We start from the raw sequence: 27,311 nt of genomic DNA, 5'->3' as shown, positions 1-27,311 counted from the left end.
GCCTTTTATAGCAGTTAATATTGTGAGTGATTAAGAAGTTTTATTCCCAATATATAACAGTGTCCATAACATAAAACAGCAATGACATTTGACTAAAGTTCGCTGTAAAAACTTCAGAGAAAAGAGATTTAGATGATAGGAAAGCTGAGAAAGTGTGTTGGGTCACTGGTTCTCATGGCCTATCCCTCATTTTAAAACAAATAAAAAAGTTAAATTTCCACAATCAGGGTGAACTGTACACAATACACAACAAAAAAGAAATCAGCTCATTTAACACTGTATTCAATTTATTTTGAAAAATATAAGTTACAAATGACCTTATATTCAGCGAGTGAGTAAAGATGGACAGAGTAAAATTCATGTTTTTCTCCCCCAACCAACAGCATATACATCATACTCAAGTACTTGTAGCAGCAGTGAACTGTAAACACCTTATGCTGATAATGCTCATACTCTTAACACTATTTGAGGTCTACTTTAGGCAAAATGCCACTGCAATTTAAAGCACAATTGAAGTCACCTATCCCACTTGCACCAAGTCACATTGCATAAATAACTTGTATCACTAGATACGTAACATTAAAAAAAATACAAATTGTACAATATGTACATATGTACTGAACAATAAGCTTGATAACTAACTGACAGATGTGAGATCCTGAGAGTACCAATCGTAGTATACTTTTCCTGAATATAAATATGACCTTTAAAAAATCAATGGTTAAGTTACAATCATTTTAATGCGCAAAAAAAAGGTCAAGAATTTATGGCTTCAAAAGGTAAATGCAGTGCCCAGTTTCAAAAGTGGTTATATAGTACATCAACGAAGTGCAAATAACCCAGATATACATCTTTCATTGATCTTTAGAATTATATAAATTTAAAGATGGAAGTACTATTGACACTATATGTATTAATGTCTCAATCCTGTACATTTTTTTTTAAACTTCAAACATCAGCATCATAGGACTAGAGAAAATTGGAAGCAAATTCATCAAACCTTGAGAGTCATCCTAGATTAATAATGTTACCTTACATTCACGAAAGTCAAACAGCAACATATAGTAATATTTTTACCAAATGAGTAGTTCTGAAAGACTATGCCTGAATTTGCACCTCATTCACAGAGGTTACAGAATTGCCACTGAGCAATTTTAAATGCCCCCAAAATGATGCCACAGTGCTGTGTGCATGCTAAATAGTGGTGTTGACTATGCATATGAAAATAATCTGGATTTTGTAGTTAGATGCTCTTGGGTCTGTAGAACAACCAGGTTGATCTAGAAAATAAGATTGTTTCAGCTCTTGATTTCTAGACATTGCAGGTACCTCGAAAAACAATGAGTCTTATGGTTTGTATTCTAATAAGAGCACCTGACAAGGGTAGCTGATTATACCATCTGAACTTGGGTAAATGGATCAGAGCCATGTAAGACATTAGCTCATCAACCCCATATTACTGCCAAGGAATATTTATGGTTCTATTTTCAAATATCTAATCAGAACAGCATTTTTGAAATGTATGAATGGAACTCAGATTAAAATTCAATTTACAAATATCCAAATAGTCACATGGTATACAGAAATGCTAGTTACCAATCAGAGACATGCTGTTGAAGCTTTGTATCTTTGATTCATCAAGGCAGATACAAAAATACCAGATTTCAAAAGGAATAATAATTTCTACAACATGAGACTGGGAATCTATTTGGCTGCAAAGAGGATTCTAACTGGCCAAGGTAAACTTCATGGAAATTGGTCCTAGAAGTCATGCCAAAGATTTTGTTTAAATTCAAAAATGGTGAATCGACTCTCATGCCACCAGTATGTCTCACTGAGTGGCATGGTGGCTCAGTGGTTAGCACTGCTGTCTCACAGTGCCAAGGAGTCTGGGTTCATTTTCACCCTCAGGCGACTTGTGGCGTTTGCACATTCATCTCATGTCTGCGTCAGTTTCCTCCCACAGTTTGAAGATGTGCAGGCTAAGTGGATTAGTCATGGGAAGTGCAAGGTTATAGCACAAGGGGGTAGGGTGGGTGGGATGCTCTTCACAGGGTTGGGTGGACTCAAACGGCCCAAATGGCCTGCTTCCACATTGTAGGGATGCTACGAACTATTTCCTGGTGCATTTTCCATGGCACAGTTTCAATCAGAATTTGCTTACCAGTAACTAGCACTCTGGTCTCTCATGCACTACAAGTTGCTGTTTCTTTTGAAATTTGGTATTCCTGTCTATCCTGATTTGTGGAAAACGAAAAGATTTGGTAGCATGTTTCATTTTTTTAAAGCAATACTCTACTTATAAATTCCAATTCATTTGTGATTTACATGGAGTGACATTTAAGATCTGTTTTATTAGATTAAACAGACATTCTTTTAAGAACCAAACTGTACACGCTATTGAGTTAAAAATTGTTGGACTTCAACTTTTGACCCAATTACAGAAGCTCTAGACAGTAATATTTTGCTACACCTGAATTCTACTGACATATAGACCCATACGCACATTGGATCTTTGTTCTGATTAAAATTATTTTTCTAATGTTATTTGATATTCATCAAATAGTAAATTGCCAGTGAGCAGGTATACTGAACTATACTTCTGTACAGCTAAAGGTGTCAAACTATATATAAAATTAAATAGAACTAAGCACAAGTTGGTATAAATAGCTTAGTTAGCTTTGACTACTGGCTATAAACAGAATAAAAGATACAAGTCAGTTAACTGGTATGAACTAACTGCAACAAGGTAGCTGTAACTTTATAAATCCAGTATAACAAATCAACAGAACTGCATTTTTTGTCATTAACTAAATTTATCTTCCCCTAAAAGTATTTCCTTTTATATAGTACCTTTCATCTAGAGGTATTGAAGCACTTCACGATGATGTATGGGAAAAAAAGATTTAGTCTAAAAAAGGATAAGGATGTGACAAGAAGTTTGATCCAAAATATAATGCTGATGGGATTAGTGATTTAAGAAGAAAATTCCGGAGTGCATCAACCAGGCTTTGAACACCAAGTCTTTAGTTTAAAAAAACTACAATGGTAACTGATAATATTTCATGGAATTTTCTATATTTTGCTAATAAAGTAGCAAAATCTATTTGGTTGCTATATTGTTCAAACATTGGAACCTGTAGCACCTGAATTCATGACATCCTAATTTCTCTCTCCATGGGAAAAATTAAACAGAAGATCGGTTTCCAAATAACTGTCCGGTTTAGGCATATTAATTTTGCAGTCATCTGGACCCAAATATACTGGAAGCAGCAATTAATTACCTTAAATGACAAATCTGCTCTGAAGAATCATATCAAACTTGAAACATTAACTTTATTTCTCTCCACAGATGCTGCCAAACCAGCTCAGTTTATCCAGCACTTCCTTTTCGTTTAGATTTCCAGCATTCACAGGATTTTTGCTTTTCACAGAAATTTGATTCTTAATTATTTCAAAACTCGTATTAAGCATCTTGTTAAAGCTGCAGTAAAATTTAATGTCCAAAAGTACCAGGCACCAAGGATTATGTTGAAGGCATAGAATTACATTGTCAATATAAATAGAAGCTTCTATATAAAAAAAAGGATATATAATGGGATCAATAGCTGACAGATGTTACCAACCTACATGCTCCACATTTAACTATACAAGTAGCGTGTACTTACTCTTAAAATACTCAAGGCTTGTTGGGAATATGTAAAAAAAATCTGTGTGTGCAAAAACAGGTAATAAAATGTACTAATATATTGTCAACTCACTAATGTCTACCAGATTCAAATTAACTTAAACCTGCTTTGTATGTTTTCATATCTTTCAATAAACTAAGTTAATAAAATTTTACAAAATGATAAATATGAAAATATTTGTGGATATGGTGCCAATCAAGTGGGCTACTTTGTGCTGGGTAGTGTCAAGCTTTGAGTGTTGTCAGAGTTGTACTCATGCAGGCAAACAGGGAGTTTTCCATTACACTCCTCACTTTGTCTTGCTGATGATGGACAAGTTTTGAGAGTCAGGTGGCAAGTTATTTGCTGCAAAATTCCAAGCTTGATGTGCTCTTGTAACTATAGCATGTACATAGCTAGTCCAGTTCAGTTTTTTGTCAATGGTATTGACAGTGGGAGGAGGATCATCAGTAGAAATGCCGTTGTAAGTCAAGAAGCGATGGAAATGATTTTGCTGGAAATAGCATCACTTGGACAGGGCCTGGCGCTTTGTGACATTTTATCATTTGCCACTTGCTTTCACAAGCCTGGATATCATCTATGGGCGTGGTGTCTTGCTGCAGCATAAGGAATCGCAAACAGTGCTGGATATTGTGCAATCAAATATTCCAACCTCTAACTTTATGATGAAAAGTCGTCATTGCTGAAACAGCTGAAAATGATTGGACATTGGACATATTTTAAAGGAACTCCCACAGTGACGACTAGCTGCTTTATAGCACTGACGATCCCCACCAAACTACTTAACTAACAATTGAGGTAGACTGGTGGGGCAGTAATTAGTCAGGTTGGATTTGCTCTGTGTCTACAAGACATACTTGAGCAAATTGTCACATAGCTGTACTGAAACAAGGTGACAAAAGGTGTAGCTGATTTGGAGCAGAAGCCTTCAGCACTGCTGGAATTTTATTTCAATATTACCTATTCAAGTTTACTTTAAAATATGATTGCACAGCCAAATAAACATAATACTAGTTACTCCAACACAAATTCTTTTACCCCTCGAAACCAGTTCTTCAACTCTTCCTTCCCCTGCTGTGTAAAATTTACAGTTTGATTATGCTCATATCGCAGCCAATCATTCCTCACTTAGGTGAGTTTTTTTGTTGCGAGTCATGGATTTTATATTTTTGTATTGTTATCTTTACAAAATTTAGATAATATTTACATGCATACACTGTGCTAATTGCTAGAATTAATTCAGCGTTCACACATGCACCCTGTAAGATGAATAATATTATAGGAATTGTGAGGGCTAAACTGCATAGGTGAAAACATATTAAACATATTTATATGGCAACTACATATTGACTAATGAAGAAAAACAAAGTTTTTGTTTTAAAGTATACTTTTCCACATATGATAGATCTCCTACAAGCAAGTAAAATCAGTTTAGACGTTAGTTATTTTACCATGCATACATTACTCAAATTATGCTAATGTAAAAAAAACTCACTTTTACTATTCAGATGCAATATTATAAATGAATAAGCAATGGATGTTCAATTCTTTTAGAAAAAAATAACCACTTTCCAATCTTCAAAGCATGGAATTCACAATCAGAAATACTAGTTCACATTTAGGCTCTTTGGCTGAAATCAATGCTTGACTATTGTAGATGACGACCTCACGCTACAATACCTAGTTCACGTTAAGTTTGCACTATTCGAAGCAATAGGATTTGTGCACACTTGTGAACAGAAAAGATCATGACTAACATCCCTGTTACAAGTGTAAATAAAACCTAAATAAAACAATGCTACCATTTTGGTCATCTTCCAATTACAGACCACTAAAAACATAGGCATTTCTTACCTCTTCCAAGCTCATTCCGGATAACTCACTACAATTTTGAATCTTTAATGATAAAGGCATTCTGCTCCAATTTAGTTGCAATTGAGCATTTTGGACATTGTGTAGTTATTGACACTGAATGAAGTCAAGCTAATTATTTTTAAAAATTGATCCATACGAAGCTGTGCTATAAAATTAATTAAATAAAATTTAATCTTTTATGTTTAACAAGAATTAATCAAATTAAACAAAAAAATGCACACATCACAAACTCATTAACTCGAAGTAGCTTCCTGGAAAATGTTGTTTAAGGAAATTATTCCAAATTTTCTTTTTGAAAATTTCTGTAAAAATCACTAACACCCACTTCCCCACTAAAATCTGACTTTGCATTAAGTTTATAAAGTCATGGCGCACAAAATTATTGATGTTATTCTACATCTTCAATTTCAGGCTGCCCCTCTGAGGCTTTGAGCTGTACTACAGCCTTGTGTACATTTAGGTGAGGAGCAGAAATGCTAATAATTCAGTTTTTCTCCATCTTCAACTTTTTCATCTGCCTAAACTGCTTTGATTTCACATACGAGAAGTTCTCATCATGTGAAAGGATTCCACTATTGTGATTAGTTACACTGTACCAATGAGGATTATAACATTGTGAAGGTTTAATAAGGTGAACATAAAGTAGTCGGTAGTACAGAAACTGACTATTGCTGAAAACAAAAGTGACATCGTGTTGAAGCTCATCATGTAGTCATCAGGACAGATGCAAACATGCCAAAACACTTCTCCAATTAAGCCAAAACTCATGGGACAATAGCACCCTGTACAATCTCCATAGCAAAATCTCAACAATCAAAACTGACTTTCAAAGCCATCAGCAGCCTTTCATGCCATAAAAAATATTGCTTCCTTTGAAATTTCACATTCTTGCGCCAGTCGTGATGAACACAAAAAAAGTGACAATAGCTGGACTCTTATTTTCAGCAATATCAAACATGAATTGTGGTTCTTTTGGTTTGAGTCACTGATGATAGTTCATCAATTAAAGCCATCACTAAGGAAGGGAGGAAATATTTGCCGTTAATTCTTTACTTGGTTGATGGAGCATAGAAAATTTTTAACAATGGAAAATTGAGGACAGGAAAAAAAAGAAAATGTGAAAGCGAAGCAGTGTCCTTTAGAGTTATAAAATTGGATGACACTGTACGAAGTAGTTCAAGGAACATGCTTTTAGCCAATAAAAATGTTACTGCAAAAGGTGAATTGGCATGGAATTGTAACCTGGTTTTTCAAGTTCATGCCACATTGATGAGATGAGTGTCTCTTCAATTTCAAGGGCAACTAGGGACAGGCAGTGAATCTGGCTAGACAGCAAAGCCCACCAGTGAATAAAAGAAAAAAATCTGCCCGACAAGTGAAATAGCTTTTGACCAACTCAGACCAGTTTGTTTTTGATAATTACCTGCTGTGAGAATACGGATACTAACTTGGTGATTTGTGGGAAAAAACCCACTCTTCTTGAGATGCAGCCCAATCTATGGCATTGATTTTGGTAATAAGGCACACTTTGTGTCAGTGTAAGAGGGAGCATGATTCTTTCATAAGAATTATTATTTCATTTTGGAGTTAATGAATGAGAATAGCCATATTTGGCACTTTGGTGCATTTACATTGCAATTTTTGTAACATGATTTTGACATTTTACTTAGAATCATAGCATTTTACAGAAAGCCACTCAACCCATTGTGTCTGTACTCGTTCCTCAAAGAGCTATTTAATTACCATTCAAAGCTATTAATAACAGATGTAGTTATTTTCTTCTCTACAGAATAAAATACCTTTCAGATCGTATAATAATAGTGACACAATAATAGCTAATGGAAGTTCTCTGTATAATAGTTGATAGGATAGTTGGGTATAAATTAACATTTTGATACCCAACCAATCACAATTTGTTCATTTTCTCGACTCAAATTACCAAGTTAAATGAGCATCAGAAATAAAATGGATGTCAAATTTAACAGATTAAGGCAGAATTGTAGCATCAAAAAGTAGTGCAGATGAAATGTCATCAACCTGAAACATCTCTCTTCAGATATTGTCGGACTTTTAGTATTTCCAGCATTTGGTGATTTTGTTTCAATGTTTAAAATCACCATATCAAATGAAGTTCCACCATGATAAGTCACTTAAAAAGTCTCTAAAACCCACAAATATTATTTAATCTACAAGCATTCAAATGGAATAACACATATGTTTCTTTCTGGTGAATACATATCAAGTAATGATAAAAGGATTTAGTTGTTTCAAATTTTAAAAAGTTAGCTTTACATAACTATTACTTTGTAAAGCATTTCTTTGTCAATGTTTGGGGATAACCAATACAATATAATTACCTTGATTTATCCACAATGACACAAGCAATTTTTCTTCACTAAGGCAGAGACAAAAGTCAGTTGTTCACAGGATGCAGGCAGGATTTTACATTTACTAATGCATCAGCTTACACATAAAAAGATTGGCTCAAGTGCAAATCAGATGTCAATTTTTTTTTTAAAAACCGCAGCTTGTCAAGGAATTGTATGCTGAGGCACCATTGGGTATTTGTACTTGATTCATTCAGTAATAACGCTAAGACTTTGGACTGGGACATCCATAGCCCTGCTTTTTGACATGCCTTCAGTTTAGCCTTTTCTCAATTGGCCATTCACAAACATCACACTGAAAAATTCATTTTTTCTTCCCCTTAGAGTTTCAGCTACTTTAACTACTTGCAGGTTAATATATATATTTAAACAAAAACTGAATTAACAGTAGATAGTCTTTCTGCTTGTGCATTCATATTTGTAGGTCGAATATAGCAGGTTGACAGTGTAATATCTATCGACTTTACAATACAATCATGTGTTGAACATATCAGTAGCTCACAGTTGCATTATATTGGAGTAGAGGGGATAATTACAAGTCCTATGATACAACATCCTATTTCACATATGAAGAGTGCAGATTTCAGTTCAGAGGAGTCTCAACCTGTTCATAGAAACTCCTTTTTTTCCCTAGGAGTGCAAGTAATTAGGATACACATGAGAAAATGTTAACTCAAAAGAGCAACTAATTAAAAATATTAAAAGTACTCCCCTGAATATGTCGATACATGCCAGGTCTAATGTAGTTATTTAAGTATGTACCTGTGACTTCCATGAGCTGATCACAAAATGGTTGCCAAACAAAAAAATACTTTGAAACAATAGGACTACAGTTCATTAAACCTAGAGTCTTCTGAAATGACTAGTCACAAAAATAAAAAGATTTAGAGCTTATTTTTTGACTTAGCTTGCATTAAACAATTTTGCAAATATGACACTTGCAGATGTGTTTAACTCTGCGGAAGTAAAAGCAACTCAAATTTAAGACAAAGAAATTTATCCATATCTATAATTTTCAGGCACCTAATACTCTATAGGATTAACTAATTTTAATAGCTATGAAATCAAAACATTTATCTTTGAATGAAATAAGATAATTAAAAAGTCAAAATGCAATTCCTGCTATGTAAAACAGAAAAATTAAGAAGGAGGTCCAACCTTTGCAAACAACCAACAATTTGATCTGCTCATGGTTTAATCATCCCAGGGTTTAAAATAAAACACTCCTTAAAATTCAATTTAATTCCTAGGGATTAAATTATCCCAGTACATTTTAGGAATATATGAGGTAGGTAACAGTATTTTGATTGTCATATTTCCCCAAAGTTGGTGTGCCCAGTCTCTTTGGCATGGTCTCGAGCCTCTACCTGACCCACCAGTCCCTTTTGGCAGACAACACATCGCAAAGTGAATCTATTAAGGTCAGTAAATTGTCGTTTCCTTCTCGCTTCATCTGCCAACTCCAGGGCTTGGGCCAGCACAACATCATCTGCTGTGGAGAAGATGGTTTGTGGGGGTGTTTCAGGATCTTCAAATTGTCGTTCTAATGGGTCATAATGGATTCCGTCATAAATCAGGAGGACACGTTTTGTGTAACCTACGTCCTCTCCAAACCGGTCTATTCGCACAGTTTGTGTGTCCACAACACACATTTCACATTGGTAAAACTTGGATAAGAGAGAGATTTCAATGGCTCCTCCCCAAGTGTCTTCTTGTCGAATCCAGTTGCAGTAATCCCCATTAGATTTTCCTAGTACAGCTTCAGTGTAGGAATCAGGGTCACTTGCCACAATCTGTGCTATCAAGTTTCGCATTTCTGGAGCACAGGATGGCTCACAAACACCTCCTTCTACCACATAGTGGATGCTTGTGAAGAGACATGAATTATCTGCAGGGACAACATGCCGTATCAGATGTGGGAAAGTATCTTTATCTGAACTTTTAGCACTAAAGTTCGACACTGAGACTTTGATCTTCAAAGTATCCCTTTCTTCTTCCACAATCAAAGTATCCCCTGCAGAAAAGTATAATGATACATTTAATGCAATCTTATTTTAGTTCTGTCAGCAAGTTGTTAAAAAGATGACATAATAGCCAGCTTAATACTAATAATTTACAGAAATTGAAAATGTTTAAAGTAAGTTTTGAAATAAATTTTTGTCACTCATTTTTGGACAAAAAATGTGCATTATAAAGGTTTTATGCATAACCAAAAGTCGCCAGAAAGTGTTTTACAACTAAGAAATATTGTCTTTTGAAAAATAATCACTGCTATTATGCTGAAAATTAGGATATTTAGCTTGGTTCACACAGCCCATTTTATCTTACAGTTTCATATACAGTTGATATTTACACACATTACTTGTTATCGTGCTTCAAAGTTCACATTCCCCAATAAACATTTGGATTACACTTAAATCTAGCGTTAAAGAACAAAGCTATTTCTAGTGTGCAGAAAAGGTTTTCAGGGGCCTGCACGTTCATTTTAATTGTAGTTCTTTTGCAAAGGTTTCATAGTCTGAACAATGAACCTTTACGCAAACTCACTAATAAATCTTTGTAGGCTTAGAGAGATATGTCACTAGTTGTATACTGTGTAATCACACTGCATCACAAACTGGCTATCCAGCCACTGAGTTAACCCCAATAATCTCCCTTTAATGGGAGAGCAGCTGTATGATTTGGTAGGATTATAGTGACTTTATTATACAATGCTTCTAGCTCTCCAGATAAACATTGCATAGAGTCTTAATGCAAGCCTTGTAATATATTAAATATGTTCATCAGGTCTTCTTTACTCTTCTCACTTTTATCGCGTACAGGATATTGTTTTACATGAAATCTTTCACAATTAATCACACTCTCTATTACACTAATGACATTCTACATCATGACATTTTCCCCATCAACTTCAACTAGTCTCCACAGCCACACAAAGAAACAATTACTAAAAGAGATGAATCGTATTAAACAACTCACGTATACTTATGTACACCATGACTCTAGTTGACTGACCCCAACCAGCAGAGTTTGCCTGGTTTCCTAGAGATTTCCTTCTATGCCTGCATTCAGCCTACATCCTAAACACAGTCACCAAACACAAAGTCATGCCGTAACCCGAGTAAATAATTAAGTATGAATTTAAACCAGTTCTCTAACAGCAGTTACCCAAGTTATTATTTACACAAGCTTGTTCTGCTACATTTTGGAAAATTTAGAATTATTCAATTTGTTCAGTTTTCGTTTTTATTTGCACATGGAGGGACTTGAGGTTGAGTTTCTTTAGTTGCTAATTTATTTTAATTTTGCTATTGCAAAACAATGTTTGGCCTGATCCAATTATAAAAAATGAAAACATTCAATCAAGTAAAAGGTTAGTTATGCAACCCTTGTGGAGTCAACTTTTTCAAATTACTAATAATGATTTCCTCTAAAGAATCAGTTCAAAAAAAAAGTACTCCTCAGAATGGTACTGTTGTGTACAAACCAAAGTTTCAAGGTAGATCCCTGACCTAGGCTGAGACTGCCTGTCTCTTCTGGGATTGCTACAATTGTGACTACATCTCAGTTTAGCAACACAAGGTAGAGAAGGGTCAAATAGGTATTCTTGTGACACAAGAGTAGTGTCACCACCTCTGGACCAGAAGACCTAGATTCAAATCCCATCTGCTCCAGAGAGGTGTAAAAATATTCTGAACACGTTCATTAGAAAATAAAGAGAGATGGAACAAGTGATCCTTGATCTTCACCACAGATTTGCAACTGGAAATGCATGTCTATCAATATGAAGAAGTACATTTATTATGCCCTTCAGTTTTCACTTCTTGAATTCACAGACAATGTAATCATATCACTTGGAAATGAATCAGCTAGTAGGAGCACTTACAAAACTACACCACAGCTTGTTTCAGGGTCATTAGAAAAGGGATATGGGGGATGGGTGAGCTGAAAGTCAGGGTCGACAGTCTAGATTTCACCACACCACATATTTCTAGAATTTATGATTGTAGATAAATAAGCATTGCATTTTTGTTGAGGGTAATCATCAATAACGATAACAATCAGACAACAGAAATTAAAATTACTTACTTAATGGACAATTGAATGAAATTTATCCTTTCATTGTGAAATATCATAACAGTAAGAAACACATAAAAAAAATCCAAAATTCTGGAAAATATAATTAAGTTATTTTTTGGATCAGTAACTAGCAAACAAAGTCTTTCTGGAGATTGCAAGTTGTGTTCTGTACCCGTAAAGAAAAAAATTGCACTAAGATTGAAAATTTCTCAGAAGAACATTAACCTGCTTGGGGTTGGTTGTTAACTCACTAGAATTTGGTGCAATAGTAAGACATTGGTATAACAAAACAGTTTTGCTTTGTCTCCATGGGCCTTATATGAAAAATAATACGAGATTTCCCAAATTGGTGGATCATTGGACATTAAATAATTGCAAAGAATGGCTGTAAATATCAAAATGCAAAAGCAATTTGACAATATCGCATGATCTTGCTATTATTTACATTTAGGATAATTTTCAGGATGATTCTTTGTAGAGTTTTGTAAGTTCCAGGCAATGGAAAATGCAATTGTAACCTAAGGATAGCAAGCATCCCCAGTTGAGCAATGATTTATAACCGTAATATTAACTTTTTCCAGTGATTATATTTTAATGAAATAATTTGTGTTCTGATTTTTCTGCAGGATGGTCTGACCAAAACAGACAAAAATCTTTGGGTGTCAGGGCAAGCCAGCTACAGAGCAAAAAAAAATGACTATCAATACAGGCAGTTCCTGGGTCGTGAGTCGATTTATACACAAATCAGAACACAATACAGGATGATATAAAATAACCATTTGGCAGTACAGGAAACATTTGTATGTCAGGTCTTTTAAAATTTCACTCCTGTATAAGATCGTGGTCGTAAGTCAGACGTTCAAAAAGTGAGGACCCCTGTAATGATCAAATTATGCTTACATACACTTTGTATGAACAATACAGCTTTACAAAAAAAAAGCCAGATCAACATTAGGTTATATAATTAATATCTTTCTTATCAAATAAAAATTTGGATCATCATTGCATATATCTCATTTTCAAGGAGTTGTGAACCTTCATATTGGATTTGCTGCAGCTTATACGATTGCATAAGGCATTATATAAGGAATAGTACGAAGCTGTTGGACTGTTCAATCTGCACACATTTAAACCAGTTTACTGCCATGTAATCACAATACAGCAAAACTGTGAAGAAAAAGCCAAAAGGAGAAAAAAAAAGTGCATTTCCTTCCAAACTGAACATGCCAATTTTACCTGCATTTTGAGAACCGAATTAGACCAATTCTTAGTTTAAGTCAATACTTTATGAAATGTCTCCCTGATCCTTAATAGTATAGTGCAAATTCAGCTAACCAATATTTAAGCAGTCAAACCTGGTCTCACAGTAGTTCATGTCCCAAACGAAGAGACCCAAATGTGAAAGCAAAGGAATTTAGAATCTAATTTCAAGAACATTAAAGTGCGCTTATATTTTGAACTGTTAAAAATCACAACACCAGGTTACAGCCCAACAGGTTTATTTGGAAGTACTAGCTTTCAGATCACTGCTCCTCCTTCAGTTACCTGATGAAGGAGTAGCACTATAGGGGCATAAGAATTCAGGTTAACGACTTTAACCAATACTGATTTTTCAATCTCCTTCTCTATACTTTATCTTCAACAGACTTACCAGACTTGATAGGACAATCTTTGAGAGGCAGTTCTCCATTCCGAAGATCTAGACTGGATGGAGGAAATCCCACCATGATTTTTTGCAGTGCACTTGGAATTCCAGTTAGCTCTTCCACTTTATCTTTTAATTCTTGGACATTAGATACTGAAGTCAGTCCTTGCATCAAATGAGTTCCATTCTTTGCTTTACATCGTAAACGTAGCATGATACTCTAGAATTGGCAAGGTGAATAGATGACAATTGCAATGAGATATCCATCTTATATCATGCTTCACCTATATGCTCCAGAAGATCTGATCTTTCAGTTCATCACCTGCATACTTATACCATACAAATTAGGTACGAGAGAATTTTTTTGTAGTTAAAATATATCATCACTTAAGTAATCTGCGTAGTTCTCAAAGGGAACAATCCACTCACCAGAATTTCTGAAATAGATGTAGACAATCAAACCTTGCATCTCTTTTTCAAATGAACAAAAGCTTACATCACTGGAGTAAATGTACATTTATGTTCAACATACAAGTGAACACTTCTTTTGCCTTCAGCAACTATATTTAACAGCCCACCAAGTTCAGAGAGGACAATGAGCAAGTGGTCAAGTATTGCTGGTTACTTTAGCTTGGTTTTACCCTTGGCTTCTCCTATTAGTCATATGCATGTTGTTTCTTGGTCAGGTTAATCGAAAAGCAGACTGTTAATTCTCACAGATATGCTGACAACTCTCAAATTCTACCTCAATAACTAAGTTATAAGGCCTCTTAACAAATGCCTGTTCTAAATAAGCAGAAATGTCCTTCAATTAAATATTCATAAGATTGATGTCATGCAAGAGAGGACTGAAAACTATCTCTGTTTTAGCTACCAACTCCCAGACTCTCGTAAAGCAATTACACAATTAATCAGAGTTTGGCAACCTTGGTGTCATATTTGATGGATGAGGTTCTGGCTATACACATGTATTACCATGAAGACAGCCAAGAGAAACAGAATAAGATTAGGCCATCAAGCCCATACTGCCATTCAAAAGGATCATGGTGGATCCAATATCTCAATGCCATATTCCTGCTCTCTCTACATCTTTTGTTTCTAAAATATCTATATCTTTCTTAAAAACATTCAGTGACTTTACTTCCACACCATCTGTGGAAGAAATTTCTCATTGCAGTCCAAAATGCACTACTGCATATCCTCATAACATGACCTCTTGAGCTGATCACCCTGCTCCCCCCACCAATAAAATCTCTTGACAAAAATGCTACCATTTCAGCATTCAGTCTGGTGAATGCTTGTTCACCAAGTACGTCTTTGATAAGGAGACCCAAGTTAGGATGGTCACACAAAGGCACTGTAGATCTCCAGTAAGACTTTGTTTCTCCTGTACACAAACCCTCTTACAATGAAGACGAACATACCATCTGCCTCAGACTTGATGCACTGAATGCTAGCTTTCAACAACCCCGGTGCCTTGTGCATTAATAGTCCCCAATCTATCAGTCTTAACAATACACTGCCATTCTGGTTTCCTACTGAAGTGGATAACTTCACATTTATCCACATTATATTGTACCTTCTATGTATTTGCCCTGAAGCCACTTCACTTCCTCCTTACCACTCCTATCTAGTTTTGTTTAGTCATCAAACTTGGAAATAATACACCTGATTCCTTCAGTCCAACTGTTGATATCACACTTGTCACCACATTCAACTCCAAAAATAGCCCACATATTCCTATTTAGTTTCCCATCTATAAACTAATTCTCAATTTATGCAGGGATGTTTCCACTAATTTTACATAATAATCACTTACATGGGATTTTATCAAAAGCTTTTTTGAAAATATCTATTTATCACACATTGGCTCTCCTTCATCGAGTCTACTGAAGAAGTAACAAAACAAATTGATGAGGGCAGAGTGGTAGACGTGATCTCTACGGCCTTCAGTAAAGCGTTCGACAAGGTTCCCCACTGGAGACTGGTTAGCAAGGTTAGATCTCATAAATACAGGGAGAACTAGCCATTTGGATACAGAACTGGCTGAAAGATAGAAGACAGAGGGTGGAGGGTTGTTTTTCAGACTGGAGGCCTGTCACCAGTGGAGTGGCACAAGGTTTAGTGCTGGGTCCATGACTTTTCACCATTTATATAAATAATTTGGATGTCAACATAGGAGGTGAAGTTACTAAGTTTGCAGATGACACCAAAATTGGAGGTGCAGTGGAAGCGAAAAAGGTTACCTCAGAGTACAACAAAATCTTGACCAAATGGGCCAATGGGCTGAGGAGTGGCAAATGGAGGAGTTTAATTTAGATAAATGTGAGGTACTGTATTCTGGAAAAGCAAATCTTAGCAGGACTTATACACTTAATGGCAAGGTTCTATGGAGTGTTGCTGAACAAAGATGAGTTCAGATTCATAACTCCTTAAAAGTAGAGTCGCAGGTAGATAGGATGGCGAAGACTGTGTTTGATATATTTTCCTTTATTGGTCAGAGTATTGCATAGATGAGTGGGGAGGTTATGTTGTGCCTGTACAGGACCTTGGTTAGACCATTGTTGGAATATTGTGTTCAATTTTGGTCTCCTCCTTATTGGAAGGATGTTGTGAAACTTGAAAGGGTTCAGAAAAGATTTACAAGGACTTTGCCAGGGTTGGAGGATTTGAGCTATAGGGAGAGGCTGAATAGACTGGGGCTGTTTTCGCTGGAGCATCAGAGGCTGAGGGGTCACCTTAAAGAGGTTTATAAAGTCATGAGGGGCATGGATAGAATAAATAGACAAGGTATTTCCCCTGGGATGGGAGACTCCAGAATTAGAGGGCATAGGTTTAGGGTGAGAGGGGAAAGATATAAAAAGAACCTAAGGGGCAACTTTTTCACACAAAGGGTAGTGCATGTTAAGAATGAGCTGCCAGAGGAAGTGGTGGAGGCTGGTACAATTGCAGCATTTAAAAGACATCTGAATGGGTATATGAATAGGAAGGGTTAAAAGGGAAATGGGTCAAGTACTGGCAAATAGGACTAGATTAGGTTAGGATATCTGGCCAGCATAGACGAGTTGTTTCCTGCTGTACATCTATGACTCGACATACATACATTGAAAAAACCCCAGAATCTTTATAGAACAAAATCTCCCTTTCATAAATCCATGTTAACTCAGAGTAATTTTTAAGTGTCCTGTTATCACATCCTTCATAACAACAACATTTTCCCTGCTGGTGAGATACTAACTGGTGTGTAACAGTTGGTTTTCTCCCTTCATCCTTTTTTAAAGGGTGCGGTCACATTGAAGATGGAAGAAAATTTCAATTGTGTCTGCACTGACTGAGTAAATTAGCTGTCCATTCTAATCCCACTTTCCAGCTCCTGGTCCATACTCTTGGAGATTAAGGCTGTGCAGGTACAGATCCAGGTTCCTGTGAATTAAATTGAATGTTTCTATTTCAAGTACTGAACCAGATGGCGAATTTCAGACATCCACCAATTTTGCGTGAAAATGTTTTTCTTCCTAAAATTTCTAATCCTCCTACCAAACACCTTAAGTCTGTGGCCCCAGGTAACTGATATTTCCATTTGGGTAAATTGGTTTGCACTGTTCAGTCTTATCCAAAATCCCTCATTATTTATACATCTCAATTAAATTACTCCTCACTTTTCACAGTTCTAAGGGAAGACAACCCCAGACCATCCTTTCTTTCCTCACAGCTGTAGTTTTCAATCCCTGGTAACATTTTTTCCCAAATTTCCCCTGTATTTTCTCCAGAACAATTATGTCCTTCCTTTAATATTGTGACAAGAAAAGTAAATAAAACTCAATCTATGGCCTAACCAACATCTTAGATAGTGCCAGCATTAGATTCTGTTTTTGTATTCAATAACTCACCCAGTTAAGGAAGCCATCTCATATGCCTTCTTTACTATCTTATCGACCTGTTCAGTCACCTTCAGGGACCTATGGACATAAACACTATGAACAAGGTCTCTTCATATCCTTCAACTTAATGTGTATTCTTCTTTGTTTTCCCTTCCCAAACAAACAGAGTCTCACAATTTTCCATAATGTATTCCATTTGCCAATATTTGCCAACTCAAATGAACCATCAATGGGGTAACACTCTAGAAATCAAACTGATATTCTCAGGTTTGTCATAACTATTGAAGATACTTAAAATTATGCAAAATTCACCAATGTACCAATCTTTCTGGCCCAGGGTGACAGATAGCATGTATCAAATTTCAGTACTTAACAAGAGTTACTATTCATTACCCATAAATGCATTCTAGCTAAAGAAAAACAAGAACGAACCATTGGTTTAAAACTCTACTAGTTACAACTCTGATCTTGTCACAAATGGCCCCTTACAACACACAGACAAAAAAAAAGACATGGGCATATGGTAAAATTGGGAAAGCAGTTCAGTGGCACCCAAGATGGTCCTTGTGCTGATCAGAAAGCTGTTAATTCGTCTTCCTTTTCTGGATACTTCCATGGTTTCCATGAGACACAGGGTGACTGGTTCACACTTAGAAAAGGTCTGACTTTTTAAATTAAAAAGTCACAGCATACACCAACTGAAGGAAATATAAACAATTTTTTTTCCCAGGCTTGAAGTGGGTTTTACCACAGAGAACAAATGGCGAGATCTCCTAATTAGTCAAAGTCTGTTGCCTTCTAACTATCCTGTTCATAACCCCAAGCTGTTCAGATATCCGAGAACCAATCACATTGACGCTGACAGGAAAAAAGCCTTTCCCTTCAATAACCAGTCAAACGCCAACAGATCAATCAGCTACTTGTTACCAACTGAATCTCAACTTCCCCTTGTCTGCAGCTCATCAGTAAACCACGCTTCAACAACTGCTTGAGACTGTGTTAATGGCATTTATGAATGTCAGGTTACTAGTGTGAAGATGTGGTCATTTTAAAAAGGTTATTTTATTCTGGGTTTTCTTTGCAGGGAGGTGCCAAAGTGGCTACAGAAATAGCCTAAATCAAAAATCTGAGGCCACCTTAAAACAATTGTAACAATGGAAGGGAAGTGGCCAGTTTTCCTCAGATCAGGTTTTCTCATTTTTTAGCTTTAGCAGTCAGAAGCTGTTTGGGTCCCAGAAGAACTGGAGCTTCAGTAAAATGATTCCTCGCTGCTACATTCTCTGAAATCTCTTGATGCTGTTCCCTTCTGGATTGGAAAACTGAAAGAAAGAACTTTTGTCTCAATTTACCTTTTTGCCAAGGGTATTTTTATGGGATGTTATGATATTGGAACAATGGGTTCTGTAATAGGTACTGTATCTAATATACAGTTAGGTTTTCCAATAATTAAGTTACTTGAAATAGCTCCTCCTTTTGTTTGTATCTTAAATGCTAGTGTTCAAATACATTGTGTTTTGCTTAATGTTGAGTGGTTTGACCAGTTGCATTACATCTGCAACATGCACTTCACATCTACTATTAAAATAAGAAAAAAAGTTATGGTACAGGCTACCTTTCTAAATTTTGTTAGGGGGTCTGCTCTGGCCCATTATACCATCTTTCAAAGCTGTGGTAATAAGACCACAAGACATAGGAGCACAAGTTAGGCCATTCGGCCCATTGAATCTGCTCCACCATTTAATCCTGGTTGATGGGTTTTTCAACCACATTTTTCCGCTTTGACCCTGTAACCTTTGATCCTTTTGGTAACCAAGATCTTATCTACCTCTGTTTTAAGTATACTCAATGACCTGGCCTCCATAGACTTCCATGGCAATGAATTCCACAGATTCACCACTCTCTGGCGAAAGACGTCACTCCTGATCTGTTCTAAAAAGGTCTTCCCTGTTTTCTAAGGCTGTGCCCTCGGGTCCTAGTCTCTCCTGCCAATGGAAACATCTTCCCAACATCCACTCTGACCAGGTCATTCAGTATTCTGAAAGTTTCATATAGATCATCCTTCTAATCTAAATCCTTCTCATCCTTCTAAATTCCATCGAATATAGTCCCAGAGTCAAACGTTCGTCTTCTGTTAAGCCTTTCACTGCTGGGATCATTCTCATGAACCTCCTCTGGACGTGCTCAAGGGCCAATACATCCTTCCTGAGGTTTGTGGCCCAAATTGCTCACAATACTCTAAATGTGGTCTGACCAGAGCCTTGTAAAACCTCAGAAATATATCCCTGCTTTTATATTCTAGCCCTCTCAAGATGAATGACAGTGCTGTATTTGCCTTTCTAACTACCGACTCAACCTGCAACGTTACCTTAAGAGAAACCTGGACTAGTATTCCAGAAAATAGTCCATGCCTCTATTCTTTCTATGAAAGTACACGACCTCACACTTTCCCATGCAGTAATCTTTCAGCAATGTTTCTTGATTTAAGAAACAATTTTCCATTTCAGACCACAATTAAAAATACAGAAAAATAAATTTTAAAATGGTCTTTATACCATTGATGATATTCTGCAGTTGACAGCCTTCCTCTTCACTATCAACTATATGGCCACTTTGTGTTTTCTGAAAATTCTGGTCTCCTTCCGAGAAGAAAGATGTTGTGAAACTTGAAAGGGTTCAGAAAACATTTACAAATATGTTGCCAGGATTCGAGGATTTGAGCTATGGGGAAAGGTTGAATAGGCGAGGGCTGTTTTACCTGGAGTGTTGGAGGCTGAGGGGTGACCTTATAGAAGTTTATAAAATCATGAAGAGCATGGATAGAACAAATAGACAACGTCTTTTCCCTGGGGTGGTGGAGTCCAGAACTAGAGGGTATAGGTTTAGGGTGAGAGGGGAAAGATATAAAAGAGATAAAAGGGGCAACCTTTTTCATGCAGAGGGTGGTACGTGTATGGAGTGGGCTGCCAGACGAACTGGAGGAGGCTAGTACAATTGCAACATTTAAAAGGCATCTGGATGGGTAAATGAAAAGGAATGGTTTGGAGGGATATGGGCCATATGCTGGCAAGTGGGACTAGATTGGGTTAGGATATCTGGTTGGCATGGACAGGTTTGACTGAAGGGCTTGTTTCTGTGCTATACATCTCTGTGACTCTATAATTCGAGAATAATCATAAGATTGTGCAAGTCCCTCACCTACTTATTTCATTATTTTTCTAACTATCCTCATTTCAACCAGGTTATCCTCATCCTGTAAAGATGGATAAAAATACAAATAATAATCAGCACCATTCTTTAAGGGACCAGCATTAAACTCATCCACCCTTTCCCTTTACAGTTCTTTTTAATTAACACATCTGGGTAAGTGGGACTTGAACCCAGACCTTCTGAACAAGACAGAAGGACACAACCATTTCACCACACCTCTAGATATTTTTAAAATCAACATGGTCAGACATATTATGACATCCATCAGCATAAGGTGGGACTTAAGAGTCATGGAGCTGTACAGCACAGAAACAGACCCTACGGTCCAACTTGTCCAAGCCGACCACACATTCTAAATTAATCTTGTCTTATTTGCCAGCATTTGGCGCACATCCCTTTAAACCTTTCTATTCCTATACCCATACAGATGCCTTTTAAATGCTGCAATTGTACCAGCCTCTTCCATATCCTCTGGTAGCTCATTCTATAATGCACCACTCTCTGCATGAAGTTGCCCCTTAAATCTTTCCCCTCTTATCTAAACCTATGCCATCTAGTTTTGGAGTCCCCTACTCAAGGAAAAGATCTTGGCTGTTAATTCTGTCCATACCCCTCATGATTTTATAAGCTTCCGCAAGGTCACCCCTTAGTCATCAATGCTCCAAGGAAAGTAACGCCAGCCTATTCAGCCTCTACCAATAACTCAACCCCTTCAACCCTAGCAACGTCCATGCAAATCTTCTCTGAACCTTTCAAGTTTCATAACATCCATCCTATAGCAGGGAGTCCAGAATTTAATGCCGTATTCCAAAAGGTGCCCTTACTAATGCCCTGTACAGCTGCAATATATGATCGCTCAACTCCTATATTCAATGCACTGACCAATAAAGGACCTGTCACACTGCTGGTGACAGGCCTCCAGTCTCACAAGCAACCTTCCGCAACCACACTCCGTCTCCTACCTTGTACCCAGTTCTGTATCCAAATGGCTAGTTCTCTTCACATTCCATGTGATCTAACCTTGCTAACCAGTCTACCATGAGGAACCTTGTCGAACGCTTTACCGAAGTCCATACAGATCTTGTTCCACCACTCTTCCCTCAACCCTCTTTGTTACTTCTTCAAAAAACTCAATCAATTTCCAATGCACAAAGCCATGTTGACTCTTCCTAATCAGTCCTTGCTTTTCCAAATACATATAAATCCTGTCTCTCAAGGTCCCCTCCAACAGTTTACCCATCACTGATGTCAAGCTCCCCAATCTACAGTTTTCTGGCTTTTCCTTATCCCCTTTCTTAAACAATGATACTATGTTAGCCAACATTCAATCTATGTCCTATGTAGTCCTATGTAACACACACAAACAAAGCTGTATCAGAACACTATTCCAACGAGCCACCATACACTGCAGCACAGACGAACTACACAAAACAGAGGAAAACCACCTATACAACGTATTCAAGAAGAACGGACACAAAAAAAAAGTGCGCAGATTCCTCAAGAACAAACCACGACAAGCAGACCAAACAGCCAGAAACCCTAACCACCTTACCATACATCAAAGAAGTTTCAGAAATGACAGCCAGACTAAGACCCCTCGGAATCCTAGTAGCACACAAACCCACCAACACATAAACAAAAACTAACAAACTTAAAAGACCTAGGTTGGACAAAACCAACGTCATCTACAAAATTCCATGCAAAGACTGCCACAAACACTACATAGGACAAACAGGAAGAAAGTTAGCCACCAGGATACATGAACACCAGCTAGCCACAAAAAGACACCACCCTCTCTCCCTCGTAGCCCTACACACAGATGAAAAAAAAGCCACCACTTCGACTGGGACAACACATCTATCCTGGGACAGGCTAAGCAAAGGCGTGCCAGAGGATTCCTAGAGGCCTGGCACTCCAACCACAACGCCATAAACAAGCACAGAGCTAGATGCCATCTATCAACACCTCAGAAAACAAACAGGAAATGACATCACCACAAACCCCAGGAACCCCATCCAGGAGAAAGATAGAAATAGAAAGCAGGAGACAACAGCTTCGGTACACTTGGAAGTTGCCACTGATGATGTTACCTAGCCAGGTAATGAAACGTCTGGATATCAAACCTACAGCTCAGCGAGCAAACCTACACCCTAAATCTCAACCTGAGCTACAAACCTTGCATGCATAGTTTTCTTAACATTATTGTTGCAACCTTATAGGTTTCAATTATCATTCTTAAGGATGCAAGGCATGCTCAATTAATTAGGGTTAATCAATTTTCACATATTTCATAATACAAGAATAAGCAATGTTGCAATAACAAAAATGCAACCAATCCAGAAGAAATTCTCCCATGTCAACTATCTTTCGTGGTACAATAGTAAGTTCCGTGCCAAATCCAATCAACCTGTGTAGTAAATCAGAAACTCCAAGCAGGCCTGGGTTTGAATTGTCTAAATGGAAGACAAAGTACCCTGTGGAATCTAACTTGAAAAAAAAACTGAATAATCTCACCTTCAAACTAGAAAACGTGAACAATAGTAACAGTTTTCCAAGTGAGATGGTTGGACGTTTAAGATTTATCAGACCAGAACAACATCTAGCTTGCACTCATTTTATGGAGAGATGCATGGAAGGATTGATTTTCTGTTGCAGGTGTGACCTTTAGGTTCAAACATTAACCTGTGGCCCTGTTACCCTCTGAGGAGGACGCACCAAGAATTTGTGTCACTATTTTCAGGAGATGCAGGGAAGTTATCTCCAGTGTCATTTAATCCGCAACATCACAAACAAATATTCTGATCATATTGCTGCTGGTGGGACTGTGCTGTGCACAAATTGATTGCCACATTTCCTACTTTACAACAGGACTACACTATAAAATACTTTGACATCCCAAGGTAGCAAAAGGCACAATATGAATATTTATTTATTTCACTTCTGAAATAATTCAAATATTACAGTGCTGTTACATCATTTGGCTGCCTTACACAACAAAGATGCTTAGGTAACCGCGAAACAAGCACTCATCATAGGTGACTCCATTCATGAACATACCAGAGTTCTGAGCAAAAAAAAAGTATTTTCAAAAATTACATAACATATAATCAAGCACAAATTTCAGAAAATTGTACCCACAGACTTATATGTATGTGCATGTGCATGAGGGAGAGATTGAGACGATGTGTGTGCATGTGAGAGGAAGAGAGGGAGTGTGTGCATGTACATGCGTGCTTGTCACAGGTGTGACAGAGCATATGCCTGTGAGAGGGTGTGCACACAAGAATGCAGGTGTGTGCATCTCGTGAGTGTAATCGTGTGCATATGAGTGTGCGTATGAGTGGAGAGGGCAGCGAGGGTCACCTGTAGTGTGACACGAACCAAAGGTCCCAGTACCGAACTTGGCTATCAACCTCTGCTCAGTGACTCTGTTGTTGCATATCCCGCAATCCTCCTTGGAGGGTGGTCACTCTAAGATCTTAAGCCGAAGGCTCTTGACTGCTGAAGTGTTCCCCGATTGGGAGGGAACAGCTCTGTTTGGTGATTGTTGTAGTGTCTATTCAACCATTATTGGCGACACACACTCTCTTACTCCCTCTCTCATTCACATGCACATGCATGCGCACACACACACACACACGTCTATGGGGTAAATTTGCATTTACTGATACATTCTATTTTATTCAAAAAGCAAACAATCTGTAGGCAGACAGTCCATGTGACTTTTATAAATTTCTACTTTGGAAATAGAACCAGTCTGACTCAAGGAATACCGTTAATGCCTCACACAGTTAATGCGTTGTCTGAGCGGAGATGTCACTTTTTAAAAAAAAACCTTAAATTATCTCAGGACTGTGACCTGAAAGTAGTTCTGAGATTTACGTATTAATGAATCGAAACCTGCAACCCATTTTTAGTGATTAAGACTTAACAGCAATCTAGCCTTGCTCAATACAATGCATCAGTTGATCTTTTACTATAAATTCTGTATCTCCTGATCCTGCCTCACTAGCTACCTGTCGAAGGAACAGTGCTCCGAACGCTTGTTCTTCCAAATAAACCTGTTGGATTATAACCTGGTGTTGTGTGATTTTTGACTTTGCCCACCCCAATCCAACTCCAGCACCTCCACATCACAGAATATTCAAGGCTGACATTAATAGTGTTTTTAAAAAAAAATCAGTGAGGGAATCAAATGAGAGAGAGAAGGCAGGAACGCAGAGTTGAGGATTATGAGATCAGTCATAATCTCACTGAACAGCACAGCAGACCTGACGGATTGAATGTTCTACTTCTGCTCCTGTGTAGTTTGGTCTATTTTCCAAACCTGAGGCCCTTATAATTTGTATGCCTCAATTGCATTCCCTCTCAGCCTTCTCTGCTCTAAGGAAAACAACCTCAACATATCTAGTCTTTCTTCATAGCTGAAATGCTCCAGCCAGGAACATATTCATGAATGCCCTCTGCAATCACATCTTTCCGATAGTGCACACAGTATTCTAGCTATGGCTTAACTTACATTTTATACTGTTCCATCATAACCTCCTTGTGTTGACAAAAATGGCAAGTATCCTATTAGCATTCTTGACAATCTTATTTCCCATCCTGTTGTCTTCCAGGACCAATGGACTTGAACACCATGGTCCATCTGATCACCTGTACTTCCAAGAGCTCTTCTATTCATCATGCACTCCTTTGCCTTGTTAATCCTCCCGAAGTGCATCACCTGATTTCTCAGGATTAAATTTTAATTGCCATTGGATTGCCTATCTGACCAGTGTGCCGAGATCATCCTGTACTCTAACGGGCTCTTCTTTACTAAGGACCCCGCCTCTAATTTTCATGTCATATGCAAGTTTACTGATCAAATCTTCTGCATTTATGTATTGATCCTTGAAGCATATCACAACCAGCAAGGGAACTAGCACCAAATCTTATTGTTTCCCACTGGACCCTGGTTTCCAGTCACAAAAACAAACTTTCACTAATGTTTGCTTGCTTCCGACTAAGCCAATTGTGAACTGAATTTGCTAAATTGCCTGGATCTCATACACTCTTACCTTCTTGACCAGTCTGTGACAAAACATTTTGACAAAAGACTTAGGAAGTAAGTAAAATGAAGTACTGAAGTACTTCATTAACGACAGTACCCTCATCTTATGTACCTAGTCAAACCTAGTCAACTCCTTGAGAAATTCAATAAAAATTTGTAAGAAATGATCTCTCCTTCATAAAACCATCCTGACTTTCCTCAGTTATTCTTTGTCTCACCAAAAAGGAGATTAGTTGTTCCTCAGAATTTTTCCAATAGCTTTCCTCAACTACAGAAAGATTGTGTGCATAGTCCAGAACATTACAGAAGTCAACCCCCCCATCTACAGACCACATTTACACTTCTCATTGCCGTGGAAAGATTTCCAAAATCAAAGACCCCCTCCCAGCCCAGTAATACACTCATACTTTTTCATCAGGCAGTAATACTTTCATCAGGCAGAAGATACAGAAGCTTGAACACACACATACAGCAGGTTCAAGAACAGCTTCTTCTCTGCTGTTAATAGACTGATGAATGGACTCACTAAATAATATTGATCTTGCTTCACACACCTCCTGTGCAATGTAACCTGTTTGCCTCATTCTGAAAAAGCATCCTATGATCTGCCTGTACTACTCACAAACAAAGCATTTCACTGCACTTAGGTACACATGACTAAAATAATCAAATGATGTTTGACTCAATGACCTGCAGCTTCTCAGTTTAATCACGATTACTTCTAAGTGATGGTACTACCTTCACGGTCATCCAGTCTTCTGGCATCTTTCCTGAGATCAGAAAAAATCTGAAAATAAAATGACTAAAACCCAAATCTACTGCTTTCTTGGTTCCTACAGCACCGTTGTATATACTTCTCGGGCTGCGGATCTCTTTTTTTTTACTTTTATATCGGCCAATACGTCCTTCTCTCGATGAAAACCTGTTTAAGTATAGGTCACCTCGTTGATTTCTATAATTCTTCTTCTCTATAGTGAACACAGCTACACCATTTAAATCATTTGCTTTCAGCAGAACTATTTCGTAAATGGGATTTGGGCCAGCAGAAGCGATGCATTACCTAAGCTTCTCAATAAATGTACACTCTCCCGGTTATAAACTGTCCTGTTAAAGGGATACACAAATAATACCGGGGCCTAATGAATCATCCCAGCGCGCCCATCACCACCACAACCAACCGACCGACACAATGTTCTTTAATAATCACAACCTTCCTAAATGAAAAAGGCGAACAGGCCGTACCCATCTTCTATTTCCAACAGTTGAAAGCGTTACATAAGTTTTAGAAAGACGGCTATTTACCCACATAAAAAGGGCAGGACCCGAAGTTGCACCCAAACCAACGACAAACAACAAGCATTCACTCCAGAGACAATGCGGCGCGTCGTTACTACGCATGTGCATGTGCATGAACATGACATCACAAAGCCCGCAGCGTCTATCACGTGTTTATCCCCACCGCCCAGACCGACACACACCGCGATCCTTTGAGAA

The 27,311-nt window shown here is 37.5% G+C and overlaps 1 protein-coding gene across 6 annotated transcripts; it reads right to left on the bottom strand.

The window, feature by feature from the left end:
* Window positions 1-261: 261 nt before the first annotated feature.
* Window positions 262-27,217, bottom strand: yod1 (YOD1 deubiquitinase). 6 transcript variants are annotated; one of them, XM_072563637.1, is made up of 4 exons: window positions 27,120-27,204; window positions 17,567-17,635; window positions 13,683-13,896; window positions 262-9,965 (listed from the first exon to the last, which is right to left on the bottom strand). In XM_072563637.1, exons 3-4 carry the CDS (start codon window positions 13,888-13,890, stop codon window positions 9,262-9,264), a joined length of 912 nt encoding a protein of 303 aa, XP_072419738.1. In that variant the 5' UTR covers window positions 13,891-13,896; window positions 17,567-17,635; window positions 27,120-27,204; the 3' UTR covers window positions 262-9,261. The 6 variants fall into 6 exon arrangements, with proteins under 6 accessions (XP_072419738.1, XP_072419739.1, XP_072419736.1 ...); XM_072563638.1 differs by having other exon boundaries at window positions 27,124-27,193; XM_072563635.1 differs by lacking the exon at window positions 17,567-17,635 and having other exon boundaries at window positions 27,124-27,217.
* Window positions 27,218-27,311: the final 94 nt, after the last annotated feature.

This window comes from Chiloscyllium punctatum, chromosome 45 (genome assembly GCF_047496795.1).
Source record: "Chiloscyllium punctatum isolate Juve2018m chromosome 45, sChiPun1.3, whole genome shotgun sequence".
Lineage (NCBI taxonomy): Eukaryota > Metazoa > Chordata > Chondrichthyes > Orectolobiformes > Hemiscylliidae > Chiloscyllium > Chiloscyllium punctatum.
The sequence above is the reverse complement of the archived record's forward strand: the minus strand, read 5'-3'. Positions and strand labels throughout refer to the sequence as shown.